This window comes from Rhinolophus sinicus, chromosome 11, assembly GCF_057876585.1.
Source record: "Rhinolophus sinicus isolate RSI-liver-muscle chromosome 11, RSI-T2T, whole genome shotgun sequence".
Lineage (NCBI taxonomy): Eukaryota > Metazoa > Chordata > Mammalia > Chiroptera > Rhinolophidae > Rhinolophus > Rhinolophus sinicus.
The window spans coordinates 4,241,161-4,265,458 of record NC_142511.1 but is presented as its reverse complement, the minus strand read 5'-3'; the positions used below and the strand labels follow the sequence as shown (position 1 = coordinate 4,265,458).

Here is a 24,298-nt window from a genome sequence, read left to right as displayed (position 1 = left end):
TTCACGTGGGCCAGAAGAGCAGACTTCAATTTTTATATGTGAGAATTGTGCACAGACTTCCACTCACAAACAGTGTTCTGCTGCCATGCCCTCCTTTCATCATGCTTCTTTGCCTGGTATCCTGGCACTTACTCAACCTGCCCCTAGCTTTCGACTCAGCGAATTCGACTCAGCTAAGTATATGAATTCCCACACTTTCCCCACTGTGCATGTAGCAAATCAGATTTGGCTTAAACTGTCCTCTGATATTCAGCTGGAAGTGAACATATCAAGGCCAGATAGGAATTTCAAGGAGCCCTAAGTACTGAAAAGAACATTCTGTCCCACCCACAAAATGTACAAAATAAAAACATTTTATTATTTGATGCTGGTCTCCCATATACCCCCACCCCCAACTAGGGCTGGACACATGGGCTCAGGATGTCACTGGATAAACTGGCATTGAGGACTTTTTATTTATTTATGTATTTGTTTATTTATTTTCAGTTACAGATGACACTCAATATTATACTAGTTTCAGGTGTGCCGCATAGTGGTTAGACATTTCTATAATTTATGAAGTGATCCCCCTGATAAGTCTAGTACCCCCCAGCACCATATATAGTTACTACAATATTATTGATGATATTTCCCATGCTGTATTCTACATCCTCGTGACTATTTTTGTCACTACCCATTTGTACTTCCTAACCCCTTCACCTTTTGCACCCAGCTCCCCAACGCCCTCCCCTCTGGCCACCACCAGCTTGTTCCCTGTGTCTGAGAGTCTGGGATGCTTGTTTGTTCCAACTAGAAGCTGGAAAAGTACAGGCTTTCTTCTCTGCCATACTTCTCTATTTTTTATTTTCTAATTGACTGGTTTTTGAAAATGATGATATAGTTCAGACTTACAGACATTTACAAAACATCCAATGTTAACAAATGTAATATTATGCTGTATATGCTTCAGATTATTTTTTTCTTTCTGGGAACTAAATACTTACACAAATCCAGTTGGGAACTCCCCCACACTCACTGCTCTGCTGCCTACCTTGGAAAATACATAGCAATTTGAGGTACGTTCCCTTCCTATCTAAATTATTAATATTTTAGTATAGATGTGCTTATCCATAAACAAGATTTTAATTGTCTTGTTAATTGTTGAAATGCATGTAAATTGATATCCTGCAATTCCCTTTACTCAGTCAATAGTCTGCTCTTGATATTTCTTCCAGGTTGTCACATGTTCAGTGCATAATGGGGAGAGAGTGAGAACAAATACACACACACACACACACACACACACACACACACACACACACACACAGAGAGTACATTCATTTTAACTAATGCAGTATTACATTGTATAACTATACCACTTTTTACCTTTCTCTGTCAATAGACATTTTGGTTGTTTCCAACATTTTCCTGTTGCCGACGTCCCTCTAAAAGCCTCCTGGCGCACGGATGTGACAGTTGCTCTCCAGGGCACACCCAGAAGGAACTGGTGTGTTGCACATTGTGCACCTTTAACTTTGCTGCACATTGCAAAGCTGCTTTGCAACATGGACACACACATTTATCTACCAGCAGTGTGAGAGTTTTGGTTCCCCCATACTCTTGCTACAACGTGGGATACTTTTCAAGTTTTGCTGCTCTTTGTTTATGGGCGTTTCATGGATAATACTAAGTATATGTTTTCACAGTGCCTACATTGTTCGAGGCATTCACCATTCTCTGTACTTTGTGTATAATTCCATTTATGACACTTCTTTGAGAAGTAACTTCTTAAAATCCCCACTCCATAGACAAGGAAACTGAGGCATTGAGAGGTTGTAGGATGTGCCTGCATCACACAGTTCATAAGTTGTAGAGCTGGCGATTTGCACCCAGGCTGCCCAGCGTGAGTGTCCATTCTCTTCTCTCTTGACGCGGCACACAGGCCTGAGGGTCACGGCCCATAGGCCTCAGGGCATTAAACGTCCGCCTCTCGGTTCCTGGGCTCTGTCTCTCCTCGGAACCACCTCCAGCTTTCCATGCTGGGTTCCAGTTCCCTTTTGTTTCTGCTGCTTGGAAATTTCCACATCATTTTTAAGCACAGGGAAGTATTTAAAATGTGTAGTTTTCCTCGTAGCCCAGACTGCTCTCACAAAATACCATAGACGGGGTAGCTTACACACAGACTTTATTTCTCGCTGTTCTGTAAGCTGGGAACTCCATGATGAAGGTGCAAACTGGTAGACTCATTCTTTATTTCCAATAGCTGGTATTCTGTCATGATTTAATCTGTGCGACAGAACTGCCTATAAAATGGTAAAAGAAAATATGGTAACAAAATCTGTCATATTAGCAGTAAAGTAGCAAGGAAGTCTTATTGTTGCAATTTTTCCATCTCAAATTATCTCAATGAAGCTCTTCTGTGAAAGCAGAAAAAAATAGACATATATGTATATCTATCTTGAATTGTGCAAGCTGCACCAGGCCCTGGGAAACCAGACATGAAATGGTTGAGATGGCCAAAGGTTGTCACTAGGGACTAGGGATTAGAACCTGGTCAAAGCAGCAAATAAAAAAAATTTAAAAAGCTCTTAAAAGAACCTGACAAGGGAAGCTTAAATCTTATTTAAAGGGTTGGGTTGTACTAAGCCTTGAAAAATTCAACCCTCTGGAGGACTATATCTCACTGAGAAAGCTCCATGTAAGTTTATCATGTATCCAACACCTAGACATTGGGCCTTGGAGACCACTAGGATAATATTTCCTCTGGATTAGCACTGAAGCTTGGAAGTGACATTTGTATGAGGCATGCTTTAAACTCTAGGGCTTTTCCAATTACAAAATGATCATTCTGAGGGGAAAACGGTGCTTACTGCTGAGAAAAGTGGCCTTGATTTATATGTCTTGGATAATCTTCCTTTTTCACACAAAGTTACTCTGAGAATGTTTCCCTTTTCCTTTTGTTTTGAACGCAAGTTGTTTTTTGATTGGTATTAAAGGTGGGGCATACTTGTGTTAGCGTGTTTTTATGTTTTTAATTTGCACTACATCCAAAAGAACGAGTGTACAAGTCCTAGTGGTAGGTGACATTAGCAGTTAAACGGTGCACAGAATGCAGAAACGTGACTACGACATGCCAACCCTGGGCCCGGGGAACCTCAGAAGCTTTCCTGACGGATCTTTCACTGCGCACACCCCCTGGACTTCTCTCCAACGGCTCCATCTCTCTGATGAAAGCCAGACAATAATGAAGTGAGGCTGAAAAGTTGCCCATCCTTTACTCTTGGTCTGTCTATCAAGATCTCTGGGCTCGCCAGTCTCCTGTCCTTCCAGTTACAAAGGGTACTTTGGATGAATTAATATCTAGTGACAGCCAAAGTCATAAACTATTTGAGTCCCTTGGCTCATTTTTCCAGGCTGATTTTAATAGCACTTTGGCCAAGATGTATGTGCCGTTGTGGACGTGAAGAGGTTCTGGGACATGATTTAAAATAGTATATTTGCATTTGTGTGTATATATCCAGGGTATCCAGAGAGTAAGCAAGACAGGCTTGCATTTGAAGCCAAATGAAGCCTCTGCCAACTTTCGTCCCACTCTATAACTGCAGGCTGCATCCCTAATTGACTCATCTTTTTAAAAATCTGTGAAACCTGCCAGTGCTGGGGCTGAGTAACAAGAGATCATGGCTGAATCACAGCAAATCCATCACCTCTGGTCGGAAAACAACTCTGAGATTTACTGAGGGGGTCAGTAGAATGAGCATCATAGAGAGAATTCTTGCCTCTCAAAAATAAAATGCATCTTAAGTCCAAGTGTCATAAGCCAAGTAGGAGAAAACAATACATTTCTTCACACTTCCACGTATTCTAGAGAATAAGGATTAGAAACCTGGTGTGAAAAATGCCTGGTTTTCATCCACTTAGCTGCTCAGTCCTCACCTTGCTTTTTCTTTTTTCCATCACTCATTTCCAGTTCCTGTCCTCCTATACGTCTTTTCTCTGGATTCTGAAAGTTTGTGTTGAGACCTGAATAACACAGTCCGTTTTGAGTTGTAGGAAAGTTCTGCACACGCTCAGAGCGCTTTCCCCCCAATTTTACAGAAATTTAGCATAGACATATTTTTAGAAAACAGTGAAAATTGGTGGTTTTGATAGTTAGGCAACTCTAGAACCACATTTTAAAATCAGCATTCGCCTAAGCAATACCTGAATAATATAAAATTAACATTCAAATATAGTGATTGAAATAAAATTTCAGATTTGAAGAGCCACCTGAGGCAGTATTAAAAAAGAAAGGAGGCCAGCATAAGAGGAGGTACGCAGATTTGCTCTGACTTTATAGAATTTAGTGCATATCATCTTGGGGAGGGCCAACCACAAATTTAGGACACAAACAGTTTGAAGGAACCGTGGAACGTTGGTGGTTGGATAAGATCTGATAATAGAATGAAAGCCGATGCCTAAACAGGCTATTTTGCACCTATGCGTTCGTTTAAAAATCATCTTTTGCTCACTTACCATGATCTAGACCCTGCCCTGGGCACCAGTGGTCCAATAGTAAACGAAACTAATCTGAGTTCCTTGTGTTCATGCAGCTTAGTCCAGTGGGGGCAGTAGGATAATTCAGGGAGATAACCGGTCCCTGTGAGCGCAGGCGTCTCTCTGATGGGGGCCAGGGAGAGGCACACATGGCCTGAGAGCCCCACAAAGGTCCTATGGTAGAGCTAGGGGAAACGATTCTGAGAAAGTCACCCTTGAGCTGAGATCTGAAGAATAAGCCAGTTAAGTAGAAGCATAATTCGAGGTAAAGAAGGCTGCTCCCCATTCAGGTGAAAATTTGCCAGTGTTTCTTTTTTTTAAAACGTAACTCATTGACATGATAGTTGGTTGTTAAAACTAGGATTAAAAACTATTAGAAGAATGAGTGTGAATGGGGGTAACTTTTTTCTTCCCCCCAGCTTTACTGAGGTATAATTGAGCGATACAAATTGTATATATTTAAGGTATACAATGTGATGTTTCGATGTACGTATATATCGTGAAGTGTTTACTAATTAACACTCCTCACTTTATATAGTTACATTTTTTTTGGTGAGAATGGTTAAGATCTACTCTATTCCCAAATTTCAGTGTACAATGCAGTGTTATTAACTCTTGTCACGCTACTATATATTAGCTCTCCAGAATTTATTTACCGTGCATATCTGCAACTTGGAAATGGTATATACTCAGTGCTCAGTTTAAAGGAGCCTGCTCAAGCCCCTTGCTGGGTTCTAGTTCCAGGATCTCCCCAGCTAGATTGTGGCTTTGATCCTAAAGCTTAGTAAGCAAAGAAAGAATGGAAGAGGATTCCCAGAAGAGGGAAGACGTTTGCAAGGCCCTCTGGCTTAGGCAAGAAGCAGTCTGAGCTGAGTTTTATGGATCATGTCAAAGAATTCTGTCTTCATTCTAAAAACATAGAAAGCCATTTGGGGCATCTGAAACCGAGGGGAAGAAGGGCGGAGACGGGCTGACATCAGCAGGTTTGCATTTTGCAAAGATGATTCTATCTACAATATGGAAAACAGATGGAAGGAGTGAGATGATGAAAAGTTTGATTGCACATGTAACCTTTGCCTCAGAGATAGTGCTAAAATGAAGGGCCTCTGTCACCTTCCATGGAAGAAGGATACAATCATCGCTTCTCAGTTTAATTATGCAAATGTGACTTATTGTGCACCAACTAGGTACTCATTTGGTACTGGAGCTACATCAGTGGCAAAATAAAGTTCTCTGCCCTCCTGGAGTTTACATAACAGACAAAATGTGAAAGCAGTAAATAATACAGCCTGTTAGACGCCAATAGGTGCCAACAAACCAACAAACAAGATGGGGGGATTTGGAGTGAGAAGAGAGGGAAATGGCGTGTGATTTTAAACAGGATAATCAGGAGCTTTCTCTGACAGGGTGTGTTTTAAGCACAACTCGAAAGAAGTGAAGCATCACCTTGCAGACGTCTGGGAGAAGAGCGTCCCTGGCCAAGGAGCAGCTAGAGCCGAGTCCTAAGGTGGTAGGACATGTGGCATATGTGTGGCACAGCCAGGAGGCCAGCGGCCTGGAGCACAGTGGAGGACAGTAGAGATGAGAACAGAGAAGTAGCAGGGCCCAAAGCACGCAGGGCCTTGTCACGGGTGGTACTCTGAGGGGGCATGGGGGTCATTGTCAGGTTTTGAGTAGAGGAGTGTCATGCTATGACTTCCTTTTTAAAAGGATCACCCTGCTGCTGTGTTGAGAATGGATTATAGCGAGGCCAGAGGGGAAGCAAAGAGACCAGGTAGGAGGTTTGTGCAATAAACCCGGTGAGCGATGAGGATGGCCAGAACATCATCATTGGACTTCCGAGTGGCAGCTGGAAGACAAGAATGGAGGAAGATTTTAAAAAATCTGAGAAGCAATGATTTTAATACTAAAATAATAATACTCAGACAAGCTATCAGTTGGGAATTATAGAATGACATTTTTTTGACATAAAAAAAGGTACCAGAAATTAGCCCCCGTGCACTATTTTACAGTAAGATACTAAAACTGTGCTGCACCAAAATGAGAGTGCAAACCAAGAGAAAGACATGGGATTGTTTGTTCTAAATGAGACAAAACTCTTAGATTTTTGTTTGAGTAAAGAACACAATAGCCATGGCTTTTTTTCACTTAGAATCCTTTTCTTGTTCAACAAATAAACCTCAGAAATATTTATAATTTTTCAAAAAAGATAAATGTCCATTGGAATATTATTGCCAGGGCAACAAATTATTAAAGAATACAATCAGTCGTATGTGTAGATTTTAGAAGCAATCTATTTCCTAGGACATAGCCACAAATTCTTACGTCTGGGTGTCTAAAAGTTGCCTTTGTACAAATAATACTTCCAAGAACAGTTTTAAACAAATAACAGAATAGGCAAATGTATTTTTACACAACTCTGAAGGCTGCACAGGAGCATAAAATTGAGACTTTTGTCAACTTTTTCCGGTCACCATTTTATCAAGATGAGTCTTATGATGCAGACGGTTGTACATCCGCTTCATGCAACTGTAAGGAGTGGGGGAGCTTTTCCTCTTTGGGTTTTTCTCAGATTTCTCTCACCAGCTATCGGGAAGGCTTGACATTTTTAAGGTTAAGAGTTGGAATTCTATTAGCACTGAGAAAAAGATTAGCAGACCCTTGAAGCTCAAAGCTTACAGTCTGAAAATTAAAGGGCAGAATGTTATTATTTAAAAAGGGACTAAGTGGCAAGTAGGATCTGGAATCTGTAGGATCCAGGAAAATGAGGAATCCATGCGAAAAGAAAAAATAAATCCCCAGGATACTATTGAAAAGAAACCTCCATAATGGCAGGTGTGCTGTTTTTCTAGAAAATCACTGGTCCAGCTTAGAGCAAGAAGAAGGAGGTCTCCAGGAAGAACTAAATGGATTACCTGAGATGTTGGCTATAACAGGTAGAGATTAACAGAGGAAGAATTTGTGATAGGTATTAGAACTCTAAGGAACTAAAAAAGGAGGTATTTATTGATTCCAGAGAAAACTGAACGTTATAGAAGAATAAAAATGTACATCATTATAACTACGTGAAACAACTATGAATATGGTTCATATAATCATAATTATCACAAATATTGAATAGAAATTTAATTTTAAAATTGTGATGGAACACCTTGAAAAAAATGGGAGAAATGAAGTGGGGCTAGGAGGCAGGGGTGTAAGAAACCTAAATCTTTATTTTCCACTAAAAGGATGTCAGTAGATATTAATACCTGAAATGGAAAAATATCAAATAGCAGTAGAGGCACGATATTTAGAAATAAGCTGGTAAATGCAGAACAAAGAGCTAAAATAGTTGTGTCTGGAGAGCAGGGATCAGAAGTGGGTAGTTGCTTTGGGGCAGGGAACTGATGGACCTTTGATGAGCACTGGTATCTCCACCGACTCTCAGGGTCTAAGATGGTACAAGCATTTTCATGGACCTACAGGGTAGCTCGATGGCTCCTCAGTGCAACATAGGCACTTGGAATTGGGGAGGAGGTTACTAGAGCAGGATAGGCACACACTTGATGGCCTGACTTGTATGCCCTTTCCATGAAGCTTCCGGGAAATCGGCAAATTTGAAACGAGCCAGGATAAGAGGCAGACAACACCCCTTCCAGGTAAAGCCAAGTATTGAAGGCTCTGAGGCAGTTTGGGTCTAACCGATGACTTATTATACGTACCTAGACATGAGTAGGGTAAAGCATGAAAAGGCTTAGAATCAAGACCCGATTTGAAATACGTAGTGGTGACAAAATCTTGCATTTGCAATGGAAGGTTTAGTTTACAAAATGTGTTTACAGACAGTTCCTGGCTTACAGTGCTTTGACTGAATGACCTTTTGACTTTACTGTGATGCGAAGGTAATATGCATTCAGTAGAAACCATACTTCAGATTTTGAATTTTGATCTTTTCCTGGGCTCGTGATGTGCAATACAATATTCTCTGGTGATGCCGGGCAGTGGGGTGAGATGCAGCTTCCCGTCAGACACTGCAGGTTCCACAACTGATACTTTGCAGTGTGCTGTGTTGCCAATGTTTTTGGATAATGTGTTCTGAGCACGTTGAAAGTAGGCCAGTCTAAGCTATGATGTTTGGTAGATTAGGTGTACTAAATGCATTTTTGACTTGTGACATTTTGAGCTTCCAGATGGGTTTATCGGGATGTAACCCCATCATAAGTCAAGAAACATCTGTATATTCATTAGCCTTCCACAATTGTGTGAGATAAGACAGAAGTACAGAGGGGGAAAAACTTACAGAATGGAAAGATATTGTCTTTAAAAATGTTTAGCAAGTGTTTGAAAGATTTGTTCTATTTCCTCTCCTCTATATTTAGAGACTATTATCCAATGACTTTCACTTAAACAAAATTTGAAAGGAATAAGCATAGTGACATTTCACTACCTCCACACTGAGGTTCCATTTAGGCCTAAGTGATACACAGACATAAAACTATTCATACAGACGTAAAGCTGACATAATAGGAAAAAATATTGTATACCCAATCTATCTCAAGATGAATATCAATTCTGCTTAATTCAAAACTTCCCTAATATAAGCATTTTCCCTCACTTCTTACTATAAGCATTAAAACTGTGCCTGGAAGCAAAAATTTATCCAAATAAATAAATTTTGAGGATAAATGTCTACATAGTAAATCTGATTTTCTTCGATGAAAGTCCCTGCCTCTCATGAATGCTTATTGGTACCTGCATCTTGATTTGGTTGACAATGCCTTAACTTCATGAACTCTTCCACATGGAGTTGTGATAAGAGGATGCTAGGTAAGTGCACTCACATTTTAAGTCCCTGAAAAATAATTCAATGATTCAGGAATGATGTACTTCAACCTACTCCGTGTTGAGAAACACCAGTTAGACCTGATACATGTTGTGGGCATTGACAGAATTATATATAAACACATGTTAAAATATAATCTATGAAATAAGTTCAAGTTGTGCTAGATAGGCACTGATTCGATTTTTATGACGTTGTGTAAGACCATATGGCTAAGACATCATGACGTGCAATTTGAATCTTCAGCACCACGGCCAGCATCTACTTTGCCTATAAAATTCTGCAAAGGCTAGCAATAAATACCACAGGGAACATTTGATTTCAGAGGTTACGGAATCCTTAGGTCGACCAAGCAACCATTCCTTTAGTCCCTGAATTTTCTCTACTGCCATTCAGACCCTGGTTTGTATGATCAGCATCATCCCATGGTTACAGTGATACATACAGTTCACTTTGTGTGTGTCATGCTGGTGAGTTGGCTCCAACTCCAGGCGACTCCATGAATGAGTGACGTCCACAGTGTCCCGTCCTCAGCAGCCATGCTTGGCCTCTGTAGACTCATGCCTATGGCTTCTGTTACAGAGTCAATTCATCTTGTAGTGTCCACTTTGCTAAGCCATTAATATAAATTTAAAAAAAGACACACAACAAGTTAATGCAGTCCTCTAGCTCAGAAAGAAATGTTTATTCTATTATATAACTTTATTTTAGTGTCCAGTATGTGCTAGTTCATTTGATTTACTGACTTTATTACAACAACCCTCCCTTGAGTTTAGGGCGAACTGCTCTAGGTTTCTAGGAAACGAAATGGGCTGAGAAGGAAGAAACAAATGTGAGGAAGACACAATCCTTTATCTCAAAGAATTCATACTATCGTGGGTGCTATAGACAAGGGTAAATTCTACAGCATAAACAAAAGTGCTGAGGGAACATTGAAAAAGGAGAAACTATATTCCGTTTTGAGAATCAGTAACTATTTTCAGGAAAGGTGGCACTGAAAGATGAGTCGAAATTTTAAAGGGAGCTAAGCAAGAGAAGAAAAACCCTGAGAAAGCAAACTACATCAGCTAGTTCTAGAGTAGGAAGACTACACAGTGCTGTGGGGTTTTAGAAGCAGTCTTGTATGATTTGAAAAGAGAATTCGTACGTGGTAGCTAAACTGAGAAAGAAAGTAACGAGGAGCCAGGTGGAAAAGTCCTCAGATAGCACGTTAACGTGCAGAAATCCAGTTAGTGTTCGGGTGAGATGGGTGTCCCTGTAAGAGCAGACAGCAGAGAGCTCTCTCTTTATCTCCCTTTCCACGTGGCCTTCCTTGGAAAGGCCACATGAAAATGCAGTGAGAAGGTGGCTGTTCACAAGCCAGTCAGAGAGTCCACAGTGTCCTGTCCTCAGCAGCCATGGGAACTAACCCTGCCTGGCCTTGGTCCAGGACCTCTAGTGTTCAGAACTCTGAGAAAAACACGTTTCTGTTGGTTAAGCCACACACCCTGCTATTGTGTTAGGAACATCCGCACAGACTAATACAGTTGGTAAGTAATAGTATTCGAACAGAATGTGCACAAGTCCTCTGACTCCAAATTCCAAGCTTTACAGTGCCAAGTATTTTAAAATCTAGTCATGTGGCTAGCTAGGAAAAATGCACATGACATAGAGAGGAAAAGACAGCAAAGAGCACAATGTTCAATGAAATATAATCAAGTGTAAGGAAGAGGGTATTATTGGAAGTTTCATAGTGGACTGAAGGCATGGTGCAACCTTGGCTAGATGCTAAGGAGATGGTTGGGTAGAAATGATGGAGAATATATAGTATAAAAAAAAGAGCAGAAATGAGCCTGGACGACTGGACAGAAAGCTGTTTTTTGTCTCATGGGAGAATTGGGATTTGAAGTGCGATTGGTGAGGGAAGACTGTTGCGGGTTTCAGATGATAGTGGAGCCCAGGGTAGGCCCAGCAGGAGGAGGCCATCACAGTTGACATATCTCTATCCCTGAGCAGCGGTGGAGATTGGGTTCTGCCTGGCAGGATGGAACATCTTTACCTCAAAAGCCAGAGTCTACGCTGATTCAAGGGACTACTCTGGGACAGGAGTTTTACCAGCGGATACCTCACTAGAAAGGAGTGTCTCGTAATGGTAACCATGGTCCAGAGTGAGAAAACTCTTTAGACATTAGGAAGCCTAAAGGGGTAGAGAGAGGCCAAGAGTCTACAGTAGGAATGGGTGCCAAAGTGAATTAAAATGTACCCTGGATTTGTTTTAATTAGGTGTGGTGAGGCCAACAGATCAGGGGAGAGGATGAGTGCCATTGAAAAGACGGTTTATTACCTACAGTTCCCAAGAGGAGGGGCACTGTCTGGCTTGCAGAGCCCCATGGGAAAGCACTTGGGTAATTCAAGAGGCAGAAGGGGAAATCATATTCCAGAGATTTTATAAAGGTTTTAGAAGAAAGGAATGAGTGAGGCAGGCTACGTGCACTGTATAAGCTTAGGATGGGATAGTTTGAATAATTTCGGTGGGCTCTGGGCTGCAGGGGGTGGTCCCTAGTTGTCTGGTACCTGGCCCTGGGGTGATTTAGGGCAGGGAGATGATTGGCTTGGTGCGTAAGCATTTGATAAATACAATTGGAGGTATGGGCTGTGTTTCGTTGGTTTGCATATCAAAGCTGTGTTCGTAGGCAAGTTGTTTGCTATCTCTAGGAATTAGATAACCCTTTAGCGGTCCCCATGGCCCCTAAAATGTCAAATATAGAAAATAAACAATATGATTAATATATAAAATACTATCCAATGTGTAGGATGAAAGAATAGGTAAGGGGTAAGGAGACAATTTTGAACTTGATATCTGGGTCTTGAAACATTTGATTTAGCCACTTGGATTCAGATAGATAGATAGATAGGTGGTAGATAGATGATTGATAGATAGATAATAGACAGATAAATAGATAGATTTTTTTTTTTTTTTTTTTTTTTACTTTTGTATTAAAGGGGCCACAGTATTACCTGGCTGAGTTTGGGGACAGCCTATAGGTTTTTACGCAACTTAGAAATAGATTCAAATAACTGCATTTTCTGAAACTTGTGAAGTCATTTAGGCCTAAGTATGTTATGCTGGGTATCATACTTTACCAAATCATCCCTTTGTGGGTTGAAACAATGTACTTCCAAATTTATAATTATATCCAAGTATCAGTTTACTTAACTTTTGGTCTCTGGCCCAGTAACTTTTAATTCTGAACATATATTTAAAACAGACATGATTTTAAACCACATTTCATTAATTGGCTACGTTTTAGAGGAGTTTCTTTGTATAAGTAATGCTACTTTATGCTTGATTTGGTCAAAAGCTATTTAAAATCCCTTGAACCTCAAATGTATTATTATGTCTTAATGCCACTCTCATTAATGGAAATATATGTAAAGGAGCAGAAATATTTTTATTCCCATTCTTTATTTTTGTCTGTTTGCTCCCCCAAAGGGAGCTAATTGTGCTTCTTTAAAGCAAGGTGACAATTTCTGATACAGGTTTATTTAATTTTTTAAAAAATGACACAGAACAATCAAACATGGGCATTAATGAGAAACACATGTGAGGCTCCAAATATTCTGGAAATGAATGCAAAGCAACATTCCAGTCAACATGGGTCAGATTTCTTGGCCTGTTTCTGCACAGGCTAAGTCAGAGAGCGTGAGAGGGGGAGCGTAGGCGTGTGACCATTCATGACTGTGTGTGTATCTGCGTGTGCTGTGAAAGCCCTGTCTGCTGCAGCTTCCAGAAGCCTAGAGAATCAATGTTGTCCATGTAGCAAGCCACACTGCGGGATATTAACACTCGACCAAGAGCCTCTGTTCACACCAGCTCCAGAGGAAACACCATGAAAGAAGGAGCCTCTAGCTGCTAAAAAGCACACAACGCAACGAGGAGAAACAGTGCCACATCTCATAAAAAATGGAAACGGTTTTGAGAACAACGGCCCGTTTGTTCAGAAAGTGCCCACCGAGCAGGAGGGTAAATAAAACTCAGTACCTGTTAGATTTATAGGCAAATAATCATTATCTACTACGTGTAGATGAGTGCAGGATAATTTTATGCAAACCACAATAAGTAAATTCAAACAGTGTGAACTAAGCCTGCACAGTGAGAGCAGGAAGTCCAAGGAAGAAAAAAGAAGGAAATGGCATTTTCTGTGTGGTGTATCACCAACCTGGGAAAGCCATTATGGAGCCAAAAACTGGAACCGGGTCTTATAAAGGCGATGCCTTGAAATAGAGCTATAAATCCCCTGGGACTTGTATGGTGATTTCATACCTTCAGCAAAACTCTGCTCCCCAAGATCTAATTACTAATTGGCCTTACGTACAGGATTATGGAGAATTAGTAAATTGGAGTTTTTACATGACGACTGGAACAGTATAAATTCCTTGGGAGCCTTCACGGTCCATTCAATTTTTGAATGAATCAGTTTCAGTCAGGTATCAATCATGATCCAAGCCCCCTAACCCATGGGGCCTGGACTTTTATGGACTTGTCTCCGAACGGTACAGCTTTCTAATCAAAATAGTGCTTTTCTGAGATTTTTCAAAAGTGGGACATTTGACTTTGTCCAAGTTTAAAATCTCTTTAAATTCGTGGATTGTAAATTTGAAAGTGCAATCAGGCTTTCTCAGGTTCAGATCTCATGCACTCCTTATCAAATGTGGTTCCCCGAGTGGCAGTGGAGGATGAAATAGAAGGGTTTTAAAGAATTATATAATGCCTATAAATAGGTTCATGAAAATAAGGGCATCAGTTTACTGAATCCCATTTGAAGAGCATATGAGCATTGAAACAGAGAGGAAACTGTTCTCAGAGCAACATGAGTGTAGCTTTTAGGGAAACCAATTTTGTTCAAATGGTTTTGCTGAATTAAAAGCGCCAGTGACTTCACATCGTGGGTAGAAGCATAACACTTTCAATGAGCCTGCAGAAGCTTTGAAGTCCTAAATAAGTGGGTTTAAATCGAGGCTCTGGAGGAAATGAGGAAGAACTGAAGATGGGAAGAGAGGGAAGAGCATGCATGAAGCAGCTTCTGTGCCAGGCACTTACCAGGGTGCCGTCGTGTATATTTATCTTCTGCTGTAAGCTGTGTGGTCTTGGGCAAATAAAGTTACCTCCTTGGGCCTCAGGCTCCTTTTCTATAAAAAGGACAACTGTCGTGGGATTCTAGGGAAATGGTAGTGGCAACATAGCGTTTGGGTCCTCCAAAATCACCACATTACAAAGACAGCACCCAGAAAGCAACAACAAAAATCCAACCAAAGGTGCAACACAAACCTCCAAATACAAGCAGGTGGAGACAAACTACCAATGGCCACAAGACGTGGGTCATTGGCATCTGTGTGGGAAAAGTCAGGGGGTCAAACAGGCATCTGACGATCCCGGGGATAAAGGAACCAAAAACATCCAATAGTTGCTACCCAGATAGTACAACAGGTCCATTTCAGATGAGTGGCTGAAACTAAGAAAGGTATGGTTCCTTCCAGGGGCATGCAAGTGTAAAGAACCTGCTGTAAACTCCGTCAAGGTGAACAGTCTGCTGTGTAGGAACTCTCAAACCTGACCCATCGGGGACCCGGGCTCTATACGGAGGAAAAACTACTGGGACTGGAAGCATAATTTAGCGAGAGAGACAACAGAGGTCAAGGAAAGAAGATGCGGACTAAAGGGGGGAAGGTGAACCGAGCTAGGAAATCTCAGAAAGCAAGATGCTGTATTTTTAACACGGTATGCAAACAAGAAATGTCTGTGAAGTTAGAAATGCTACTATACTTTCTAAACATGCAGGAAAACTAATTTCATAAAAGTCAACAACAAATAATATATGGCGGTTCAATCCCATAACAATCACAGTGAAATCACGCCAGAAAGCACTGAAACTTTCACTGACGATTTCAAAAGAACCCAAATTACATGAATGATATAAAACAGGAAATGATAACACAAATCAAAAGTAGAAGTCAGAAATAAGCTGATCCCGAGAGCTTCCTGTGGCCTGTTTTGCTTTTCTCCTTCGCTCTGAGTAAACTGACCAGCAAAATGAAAGAACAGAGCATGTGTTCCCTCCTTGAGTTTATATTTGACTTTCCAGTTCAGGCTTTTCACGTGTGTTCAGTTTTAATGACATTATAAACTCAAATGTACTGGCAACAAGAATAACCTTGGAATCAACCCTAGCCGGACATCTCAAGGTCTAAAAACAAAAGGCATTCTGGGAGCCATGCAGGTATTTAATAAGGTAAAATGAAACCAATCTGGCTAAAAATGTTTAAGCTATTAATGCTTCCTTAGCTCAAATGGAGGAAATTTTCACCAGCACGCCCTCTTGGTTACGATGGAGAGTATTTAGACAGAGTTCCGTGGAGAGAACATTGCAAGGGCAGTACACTTCATCACGTCCTGAGGAGGTGAACAAAGTCAGTGGACAATCAGCGCGGTGTTTACCCTGCTTTTACTTTTGTTTTGTTTTGGTGCCAGCATACTAGCCTCTTTTATTCGGAGCAACGGTTGACGCCCTCTCAACTGACTCATTTGGATAAAAGTTCATATGCCAGAGAAGGGGAAAGGCAGGGAGAGGATTGATGGGAGAGAAATGTTTTACAATTGGTCAAGCTTGAGGTAGCAGCATCTTATTTTTCACCTTTCCCTCTTGGGAAAAAAAATCAATGTGGGCAAGGAATTGAAGTGTGACTCAAAGCAAAATGCATTTTAAGTCTGTTTTGTCACTAACACATACAGGAAAGATCCTGACCTCGTTTCAACCGTTTCTTGGGGTCTTTGCTAAATGCATGAACTTCTTCTCCTGATACAGGAATGGCTCCACTGAGGACACATGGATTTGGCAGGACATTTCCAAAATCGGAAACAATTCTATTTCCAATATGCACTTATTTTTATGACATATGTGCTGTCTACACACAAAAAAAAAAAAAAGAGAAGAAGAAGAAGGAAAGAAGGGACGAAGTAGAAGAAAGGGTGGGGAAGAGAAGGGAAAGGAAAGTAAAACAAAGAAAAATAAAAGTTTTAGTTAAAGTCAGAAAACATAGGATTTAATTTCATCTGCTTTCTTATGAGGCTGAGATTAGGTCACCCATGAGAACACAACATATTTCAATGCTGGAAACACAAATTCATTTCTCACCCAACTTCAAAGTTATTATTGCTAACTGGCAGTTGCTAGGAGCTGATCTGGAACGAACTGGAAATGATAGTCTGTTCTTAATGACCCCGAGGGTATGTCACAAACATTTATATTATGGCACTGTCTTTCTTGAAGAGGTAGGGGAAGAGGAGAGAGCACTCTTTGGTGGCCAAATAGCTTTCAACTCCTTCCAGCAGAAGTGTGGGTGGCAGTAGTTGTCCTATGCTTTCCAGCTCTAAAAATTTTCTAATTCTGCTACTAAGGCTTCAGAGGAAACATCTATAGTTGCTCTATGACATATATATATATATATATATATATATATATATATATATATATCCATAAAGTACATATATATATCCATAAAGTGTATATATATATATATATATATATATATATATATATATATATATATATATATATTTGCTTCTATAGCCATTGCTTGAATTTATCCCAACTGGACTATACTTCTTTATCTCTAAATGGTGCTTGGAACACATAATATGCACTCAACAAATGTATTAAATGACAGATTGGGTTTACTTAATATCTCTATCTCAAATGAATAGAAATGAAACGTCTATCATTGTGAGAGATTATGGAATTGAATCAATGCCTTGCAAAGAGATGGTGTGGCATCATCTGTATAAGAATGAAATCAATAGATAAGCGGTTTAAAATAACAGGATCCAGGAAAAAAAATAAAAACATGACTTGGGATGTAGATGTGTGGAAAATATGGCTGAGACACCAATTATTTGTTCCCTGAGTGCCGATTTGTAGACTTGACCTCCTGCAGGGTACGGTCTGTTATTCTCCTTATAGCTTCAATTCTTAGATGAGTGCCTTGTGTGGAATAGGCCTTAGTGTCTAATGATTCGACATTCATCTGGATTTCTACAGAGATACATTGTAGCTCTATCATAGAATGTATTGCTTTGCATTTCATTTCTTTGTTCTCTTTGTGTATATTTCTACTGGATTTAGGTAAAATTCTTCAAGTCGGGAACTACCTCTATTGATTTTTGCATACTGAAGTCTAAAGCAATGCCTGCTTATACATTTTGTTCAAATTCGTAAAAACAGTCAAGCTGGCTGGAAATACTCAGATCCTCTTCCTCCCTCACCATGCCATGTGCATCTCTCCGAAAGTGCTTACACAGAAGCATAACAATGGCCATGCTCTCATGCAAAGAACTTCCAACTCAACGTATAGGTATATATATTCATATATACAAATTCACAAATGCAGGTGTTTTTGTATGTGCATAACTGTGTGTACGTGCGTGACTGATGCATCTTCTAATTTATACTGGATAATACATTCATTTTGACTGCGTGTCTTCAAAGATCATCAGGATGCCCTATCACACAATGATTTTCTCAAGTATGGTTCAGGCTATAAAAGCACCCAGGGAAGGAGAAAAGCACACAGATTCATTATTCATTTTCCTAGTGGGCCACCTCCCACCTCCTGACCCTTGCAGCAACCCATGATGTCATAATTGTTGCCTTATGTCATACTAGTGTAAAATGGAGCTTACCACCATCAACAAGAGGTTGTGTTTTAAAGGGTCCTTTTAACTGAAATCTCCTTTGTATGAGGATGTGCAATGTGAGCTAACGTTAATTTGAAAAGTGAGAGGATGACCGCGTTAATAGCCAGTGGCTGTGGACTCTTTGGACAATGGCCATTTGATGACATCCCAAAGGCAGTCACAAGGTAAGAAAGGATTTTCTATGGACTCTTGAAGCAAATCTGGATTAAAATTTCAAAGCAATGTATGTGGATGATAAAAAAATGTAATTCTTACAGCTCTATTCTATATTTCTGTGTAGAAAAAATAAGGAACAATCAATACTGCTAAAAGTAATAAATCTCAACATATGACTTTCTTATATTAAAACGCTTTCATGGCTCCTGATTCCTGCAGAAAATATCCAGATGCCATACTCCTTTATACCAGGCTCTCCACAATTTGGGTCTTCCTGGCATATTTTTCACTGCTCTCACACTTGAACCTAATTCGCTAACCATCTCAACTACTTGCAGTTGCCTAAATATACAATGATTATTTGTGTTTGTGTCTTTGTACGTACTGTTGCCTTTCCCTAGATGTCCCTGGTAGACTCTCTGCTCAGTGAATTATTAGTGAACCTTTGTGAGCCCTGCTCTGAGCCTCTATCCACCATTATGAGTGGATTATTCCCATCTTTATGCCAACATTCTACTTGTTTCATGCTGCTGCTATGACATGCATCGATAGGTTCAACACTTATTTGTGGACATACCTGGAGACTATGTGTTTTTTGATGGCTCTACTTATATCTGACTCAGCAGCAGTTATCATTTACCAGTTTTTACTGTGTGCCAAGCACTGTGATTAAACATGTAATTGGAAATCCAAGATTGTGTACCATTTGAAAAACTCTTCTTGGAGAAGATAGAGCTATAAACAAATCATGTCCATAAAGTACAGTAAATACAGAAGGACAACGGGGAAGTCACTTTACTGAATCTGGAGCTTGGGGAAAGCTTCCAGGAGGAACAGGGTTGCAGAAAGAGCAAACTGTGGTATTAACCGGAAGGCTTCCCAAAGCAATGCAGCCTGACTCCCATAGCTCTAACTGTCCTTGGAGTGTTGATGAATCACTGGGATTATCTGCGTTTAAATGGTTCTGTCAGAGGTGGTTTTATGTAACTTTGTATTTTTTCTCTCCCCCTGTTAAATGATAAAACCGTGAAGCAACAATCACTTTTACTCAATACTTTTAAACTGTCTCTAGTTCAGTATTCAAAATACAGTTGACAAATGTAAGGATGAAATAATATAACTTCTGGCATTTCTGTGTAATTTTACAGCCTACAAGACTCTCACAAACTACAACTCGCTTTCTCTTCACCCCAATCTTTTACAATGGGCATTTATCCCAATTTTTCTAAATGAAGACACAGGGATCTTAAGTGACTTGTCCATAGTCATATGGTCAATATGGTTTTCAAACACCTCATTCAGTTGATAACAATTACTACCATTTATGTGGTAATCTCTCTGGCATAGGTTTATATATACTATCTCCTTTAACATTACAATAACTCTAAGACATGGAAACTATTATCATGTTGTTACCTACATCAGTAGTTTGGTTTTTTTAAAGCTGAGTAGTATCTATTATGTGACTATCCCATGATTTGTATCAATTGACATATTGATCAACATTTGGGTTGTTTCCAGTTTTGTGTTATTATGCACAAAGCTGCCATGAACATTTGTAAACAGCAATGGTTGTGGACATATGTTTTCATTTCTCTTGGGTAAATATCTAGGGGTGGAATGGCCGGGTCCTATGGTAAATGTATGCTTAGGTGTTGAATAAACTGCCAGACTATTTTCCAAAATGGTTGCACCATTTTGCATTCTCATAAGCATTGTAGAACTTCCATTGCTGCACATTCTTGCCAGCACTTGGTATTGTCTGATGTTTTAATATTAACCATGAGAGTGGGTGTTGTGATAGTCAAAATAATGACCCCCCCAAAGATTCCCACATCCTAATCTCTAGAACCTGTAAATATATTACCTTGCACAGTAAAAGGGACTGACAGATGTAACTGCAGTTAAGGACCTCCCTTACGTAACCCGGGGAGGTTATCCTGGATTATCCAGCTGGGCCTATATAAATCCTTAGAAGTGCAAAACCTTTCCTGCCTGTGGTCATAGAACAATGCAATGACAGAAGATGGACTAGCCAGTTGGCAGTATGATAAGGACTTGGCCCACTGTTGCTGGCTTTGAACATGGAGGAAACAGGCCATGAGTGAAGGAATGTGATGGCCTCTAGAAGCTGGAAAAGGCAACGAAACAGATTCCTCTCTGGGGCCTCTCAGAAGGAATAAAACCCTTCTGACCACTTTGATTTTAACCTACTGAGACCCATCCCAGGTTTCTGACCAACAGCACTGTAAGATAATAAATTTGTATTGTCTTAAATCACTGTGTTTGCAGTAATTTGGCACTGCAGACATAGAAAACTAATACAAGTGTATAGTACATCTCACTATGGAATAAGTTCCATTTCCCTGATGACTAATAAAGATGAGTTATATATACTTATTGGCCAGCCACGTATCTCCTTTTGTGAAGTGTTTGTACAGATCTTTGGCTCATTTTTTAATTAGGCTGTTTAGGATTTTATTATTGAGTTACAATAATTCTTTTTATACCACAAATACAATTTTTTCCCCCGATATATTTATGGCAAATACCTTCTTAGTACACGACTTCCCTTTCATTTTGTCTTTCAAAGAGTAGTTTTAAATTTTGGTGACATCAAGTAGTATTAATTTTTTATATTATGATTAGTTCTTTGTGTACCATGTCTAAGAAATATTTGCCAATCCATAGGTCTCAAATATTTTTTCTTATGCTTTCTTCTAGAAGTTTTATAGTTTTAGATCTAATGTTTGTATCTATGAGCCTCATAAGTTAATCTTTGTGTATGATGTAAAGAAAGAATTGAGACCTATTTATTTTCTACACGCATATTCAGTTTTCCAGCACCTTTTGTTAAAAAAAAAAACAAAAAACTGTGTTTATCCTATTGGACTTATTTGTCACCTTTATCAAAAATTAATTGACTGGCTCTGGGCATTTCCTCTAGATTTTTGTTTTATTGTTGTTTCAAGCTCAAGTATGTATTTAAAAATCCAAATGTTTATTCAATACCAACTATGGACAGGTGCTGTTCTAAGTATACACAAGTGAACAAAACAAAATCTCTTCTGAAGGAGTTTATATTGTAAGAGGGCTTGTTATCTATGCATTTTAATAGATATTGTGATCTGGTGATTTTAGGTATTGTGGGTGTGTGTGTGGCGGGTTAAGGTAATCAATCTAACCATGAATGATATCTTGTAAAACTTTACATCAGGTTTTAGAAGGAATATTTGGGAAAACAAAAAACAAAAAATGGGAAGTCCAGTTAGGAAAGAATTACAGTATTTCAAGTAAGAAGTGATTAGACTCGTAGCTGGAAATGGGAATGGAGAAGAAAAGCTGGATTGTAGGAATACCTTGAAGGAAGAAATGATAGAATTTTATAATAGTTTAATAAGAGGGCATGACACACAAGAAAATGTCAAAGTTAGCTCCAAATATTCTTCCTCGGAAGACCAAAAGAATGACTGCAACACTGACAGAAATAGTGTAGCTAGTATAAATGGGTAGGCAGATAAAAAATAACATCTCTTAGCGGGTACGGACCGTGTCTCTATATTTAATATGCCATGTAGTACATTGCATTAATTTATCGCATTTGAAAAAGGTAGTGGAACTACGTAGGCATGGTCCAAGATGACTGAAAAATACAAAACTAGAAGAGAAAGTTAACAGGATTACAGGTGAGGAGAGAAAGTGGAGGAGCCTTTTTTGTATTCCCGTTTGGCACAAAGCTGGCGCTCAATGAATATTTATTGAGTAAGTGACCATGAATCATTTGCCTAGATGCAATCGCTCAGCCCATGGGAATAGAGCTGAAAGCAGAGGGCATTTACTTGCTAAGATTCAAGAACATCCCTTTTTCTCTACGGCCTGCTCTACCAACAGTTACCTGCCTCAAAGGAAACAGTTCCAAACGTTCCTTGATTTAGGAACAATTACTGGAGGAGTTGGAGTTTCAGGATGGATGGATGGGTGTGTGTGTGTGTGTGTGTGTGTGTGGTGGTGCTGGTGGGGCTGTTGGTGCTGGTGGGGCTGGTGGGGCTGGTGGGGCTGTTGGTGCTGGTGGGGCTGGTGGGGCTGGTGGGGCTGGTGGGGCTGTTGGTGCTGGTGGGGCTGGTGGGGCTGGTGGGGCTGTTGGTGCTGGTGGGGCTGGTGGGGCTGGTGGGGCTGTTGGTGCTGGTGGGGCTGTTGGTGCTGGTGGGGCTGGTGGGGCTGGTGGGGCTGTTGGTGCTGGTGGGGCTGGTGGGGCTGGTGGGGCTGGTGGGGCTGGTGGGGGAGGCAGGTGCATTTTACATGTAGGACACCAAAGTGGAAGGTAAAGATCTGACACTGAATCCAAGTTGACATTAACTGTATTCATTTTGTACAAGGGTCAGACCAGCTCCACAAGTTAGAGCTTCTCAGGGCAATCAGTGCAGTTCCTTTCCCACAATCCCCCAAACACAAACCTCCCTTTACAGTCAGGGTAGCAGCCAAGGGCTGGACAGCTCTGTAGCATTCTCTTAATTAAAAGGCTAACGGGTTCCTTCGCCCGCTTTTCAAGCTGAGGACCTGAAATTCAACTCGGCTGACTGGGACGACTGCTTCAATTCTCATTCTCAAGGGGGTTAGTGGCCAGGGCGCCGCTCCTTAACCATCCACGCCTAAATCCGCCGCAAATATCTCGACGTTTTGCTCCGTGGGCGTCAGATTCGGCCCAGGGTCCCGCACCTCCTACTGAGCCTGCGCCGGCGGCGCGGCGGAGCGGGCGCATGCGCCGTGAGGCGGGGCTGCTGCGGCGTCCCGGGGCGGGTCCAGGCGGCCCCAGCTTTGGGAGCTGTGGGAGGAGCCGGCGGCCTCACCGTGGTAACCACAGCGCCGCCGCCGCCCCGCCTTGCAGGCCTCAGGACTGTCATCGCCTTCGGAGGTCGGGACACTGTGGCCACCGTTTCCGGAAATTGCTCACCCCCAGCCTCCCCACGCCGCCGCCGCCGCCGCCATGCAAGGGGAGGACGCCAGATACCTCAAAAGGTGACGACTCCCCCGTGCTCGGCCCTGACGATCTCCTTAGAGGTTCTTGGGGTTGGCGATGGAGGCGTCACTGAGCAAAGCAAAGCTGGATGCTCAGAACAGGGGTGGGAGACCCGGGGAGAAGTCCCAGGAAGAGAAGGGACGAGGTGCATCGCGGTGCCTCGGGGGGGAGCGGACCGGGCCCTGCGGCGGGCGAGGTTCCGCGGCCTCTGAGCTGACCCGGCGGGGCCCTGACAGCGTCGCGGTGGTTTCCTCGCCGCGGCACATTGTTCAGCGAGGGGGCGGAGTGAGCCCGCCCTCCGTCCCCGATGCCGACCCTCCATGTTTCCCTAGTAGACGACTCGGGTGGGAGCCTCGCAATGGAGACGCCGGGCCCTCCGCTCTCGGCCTCCAGGCTGGGGCTTCACTGCCGCCGGGCTGTGCGAGGATGAAGGGGACAGACGTGGTGGCTTTTCACTGACGGGACGCTGGCCTGGGATGTGGCTTTCCCGTCCATTTCTGCCTCGCTCATCAGTTTCATGCACTTCGCTGCCCCGTTGACAGTGTCAGTCTTGTACGTAGGCGGCTCCTGATTATCAAGAGGTTCGTTCCGGAGCTCGACCGAGCACAGGGCCTCGTGTTTTTGGTTTAAAACGTTTGGACTGTCAGTTACACTGTAAAGAAAATGGTTAATCTGTTGGGTTTATTTATTTTACTCCTGTCAAAGAGAAGATCATCTCAGCTGATTAAAAATAAATGACTAAATAAAGCTACCTCTTACTGGACCATGACTTAGCAGCAATCCAATAGAAAAAAAATCATAATCAGGACTCTCCACTTTTACATAAGTCCCCGTTACTGGCTGGGAAATTCCCTGGGGAAGCCACACGTATTCTTTGGGACGGTTTCCTTATCTAAACACAGGGCAGTTATTACCTGATGGAGAGAGATGAGGACCAAACATGAAAAGACTTTTAAAAGATAAAATATGCATGTAAGGCGGCGGTGTTATTATAATATTGTTAAGTCATAATATACTTTCACTGAATATATTTGTCCTGGTTTGGCAGGGCCCTGGT

At 41.3% G+C, this 24,298-nt stretch overlaps 1 protein-coding gene and 1 long non-coding RNA gene across 4 annotated transcripts in view; one reads left to right on the top strand and one right to left on the bottom strand.

Annotated features, from left to right (window-relative positions):
* Positions 1-116: 116 nt before the first annotated feature.
* Positions 117-23,702, bottom strand: LOC141569350 (uncharacterized). Of its 2 annotated transcripts, none has more exons than XR_016022704.1 (4): positions 23,233-23,702; positions 9,783-9,948; positions 3,916-6,364; positions 117-2,282 (listed from the first exon to the last, which is right to left on the bottom strand). It is a non-coding gene; the product is annotated as an uncharacterized LOC141569350 (long non-coding RNA). The 2 variants fall into 2 exon arrangements; XR_012492890.2 differs by having other exon boundaries at positions 4,495-6,364.
* The window catches only part of KIFAP3 (kinesin associated protein 3), a 113,300-nt gene continuing 112,016 nt past the window's right edge, over positions 23,015-24,298 (top strand). For both annotated transcript variants that reach the window (XM_019716383.3, XM_019716384.3), the window contains exon 1: positions 23,015-23,240. In XM_019716383.3, the coding sequence (XP_019571942.1) occupies positions 23,209-23,240 (32 nt within the window). In that variant the 5' untranslated portion in view covers positions 23,015-23,208. The remainder of the gene's footprint in view (positions 23,241-24,298) is intronic.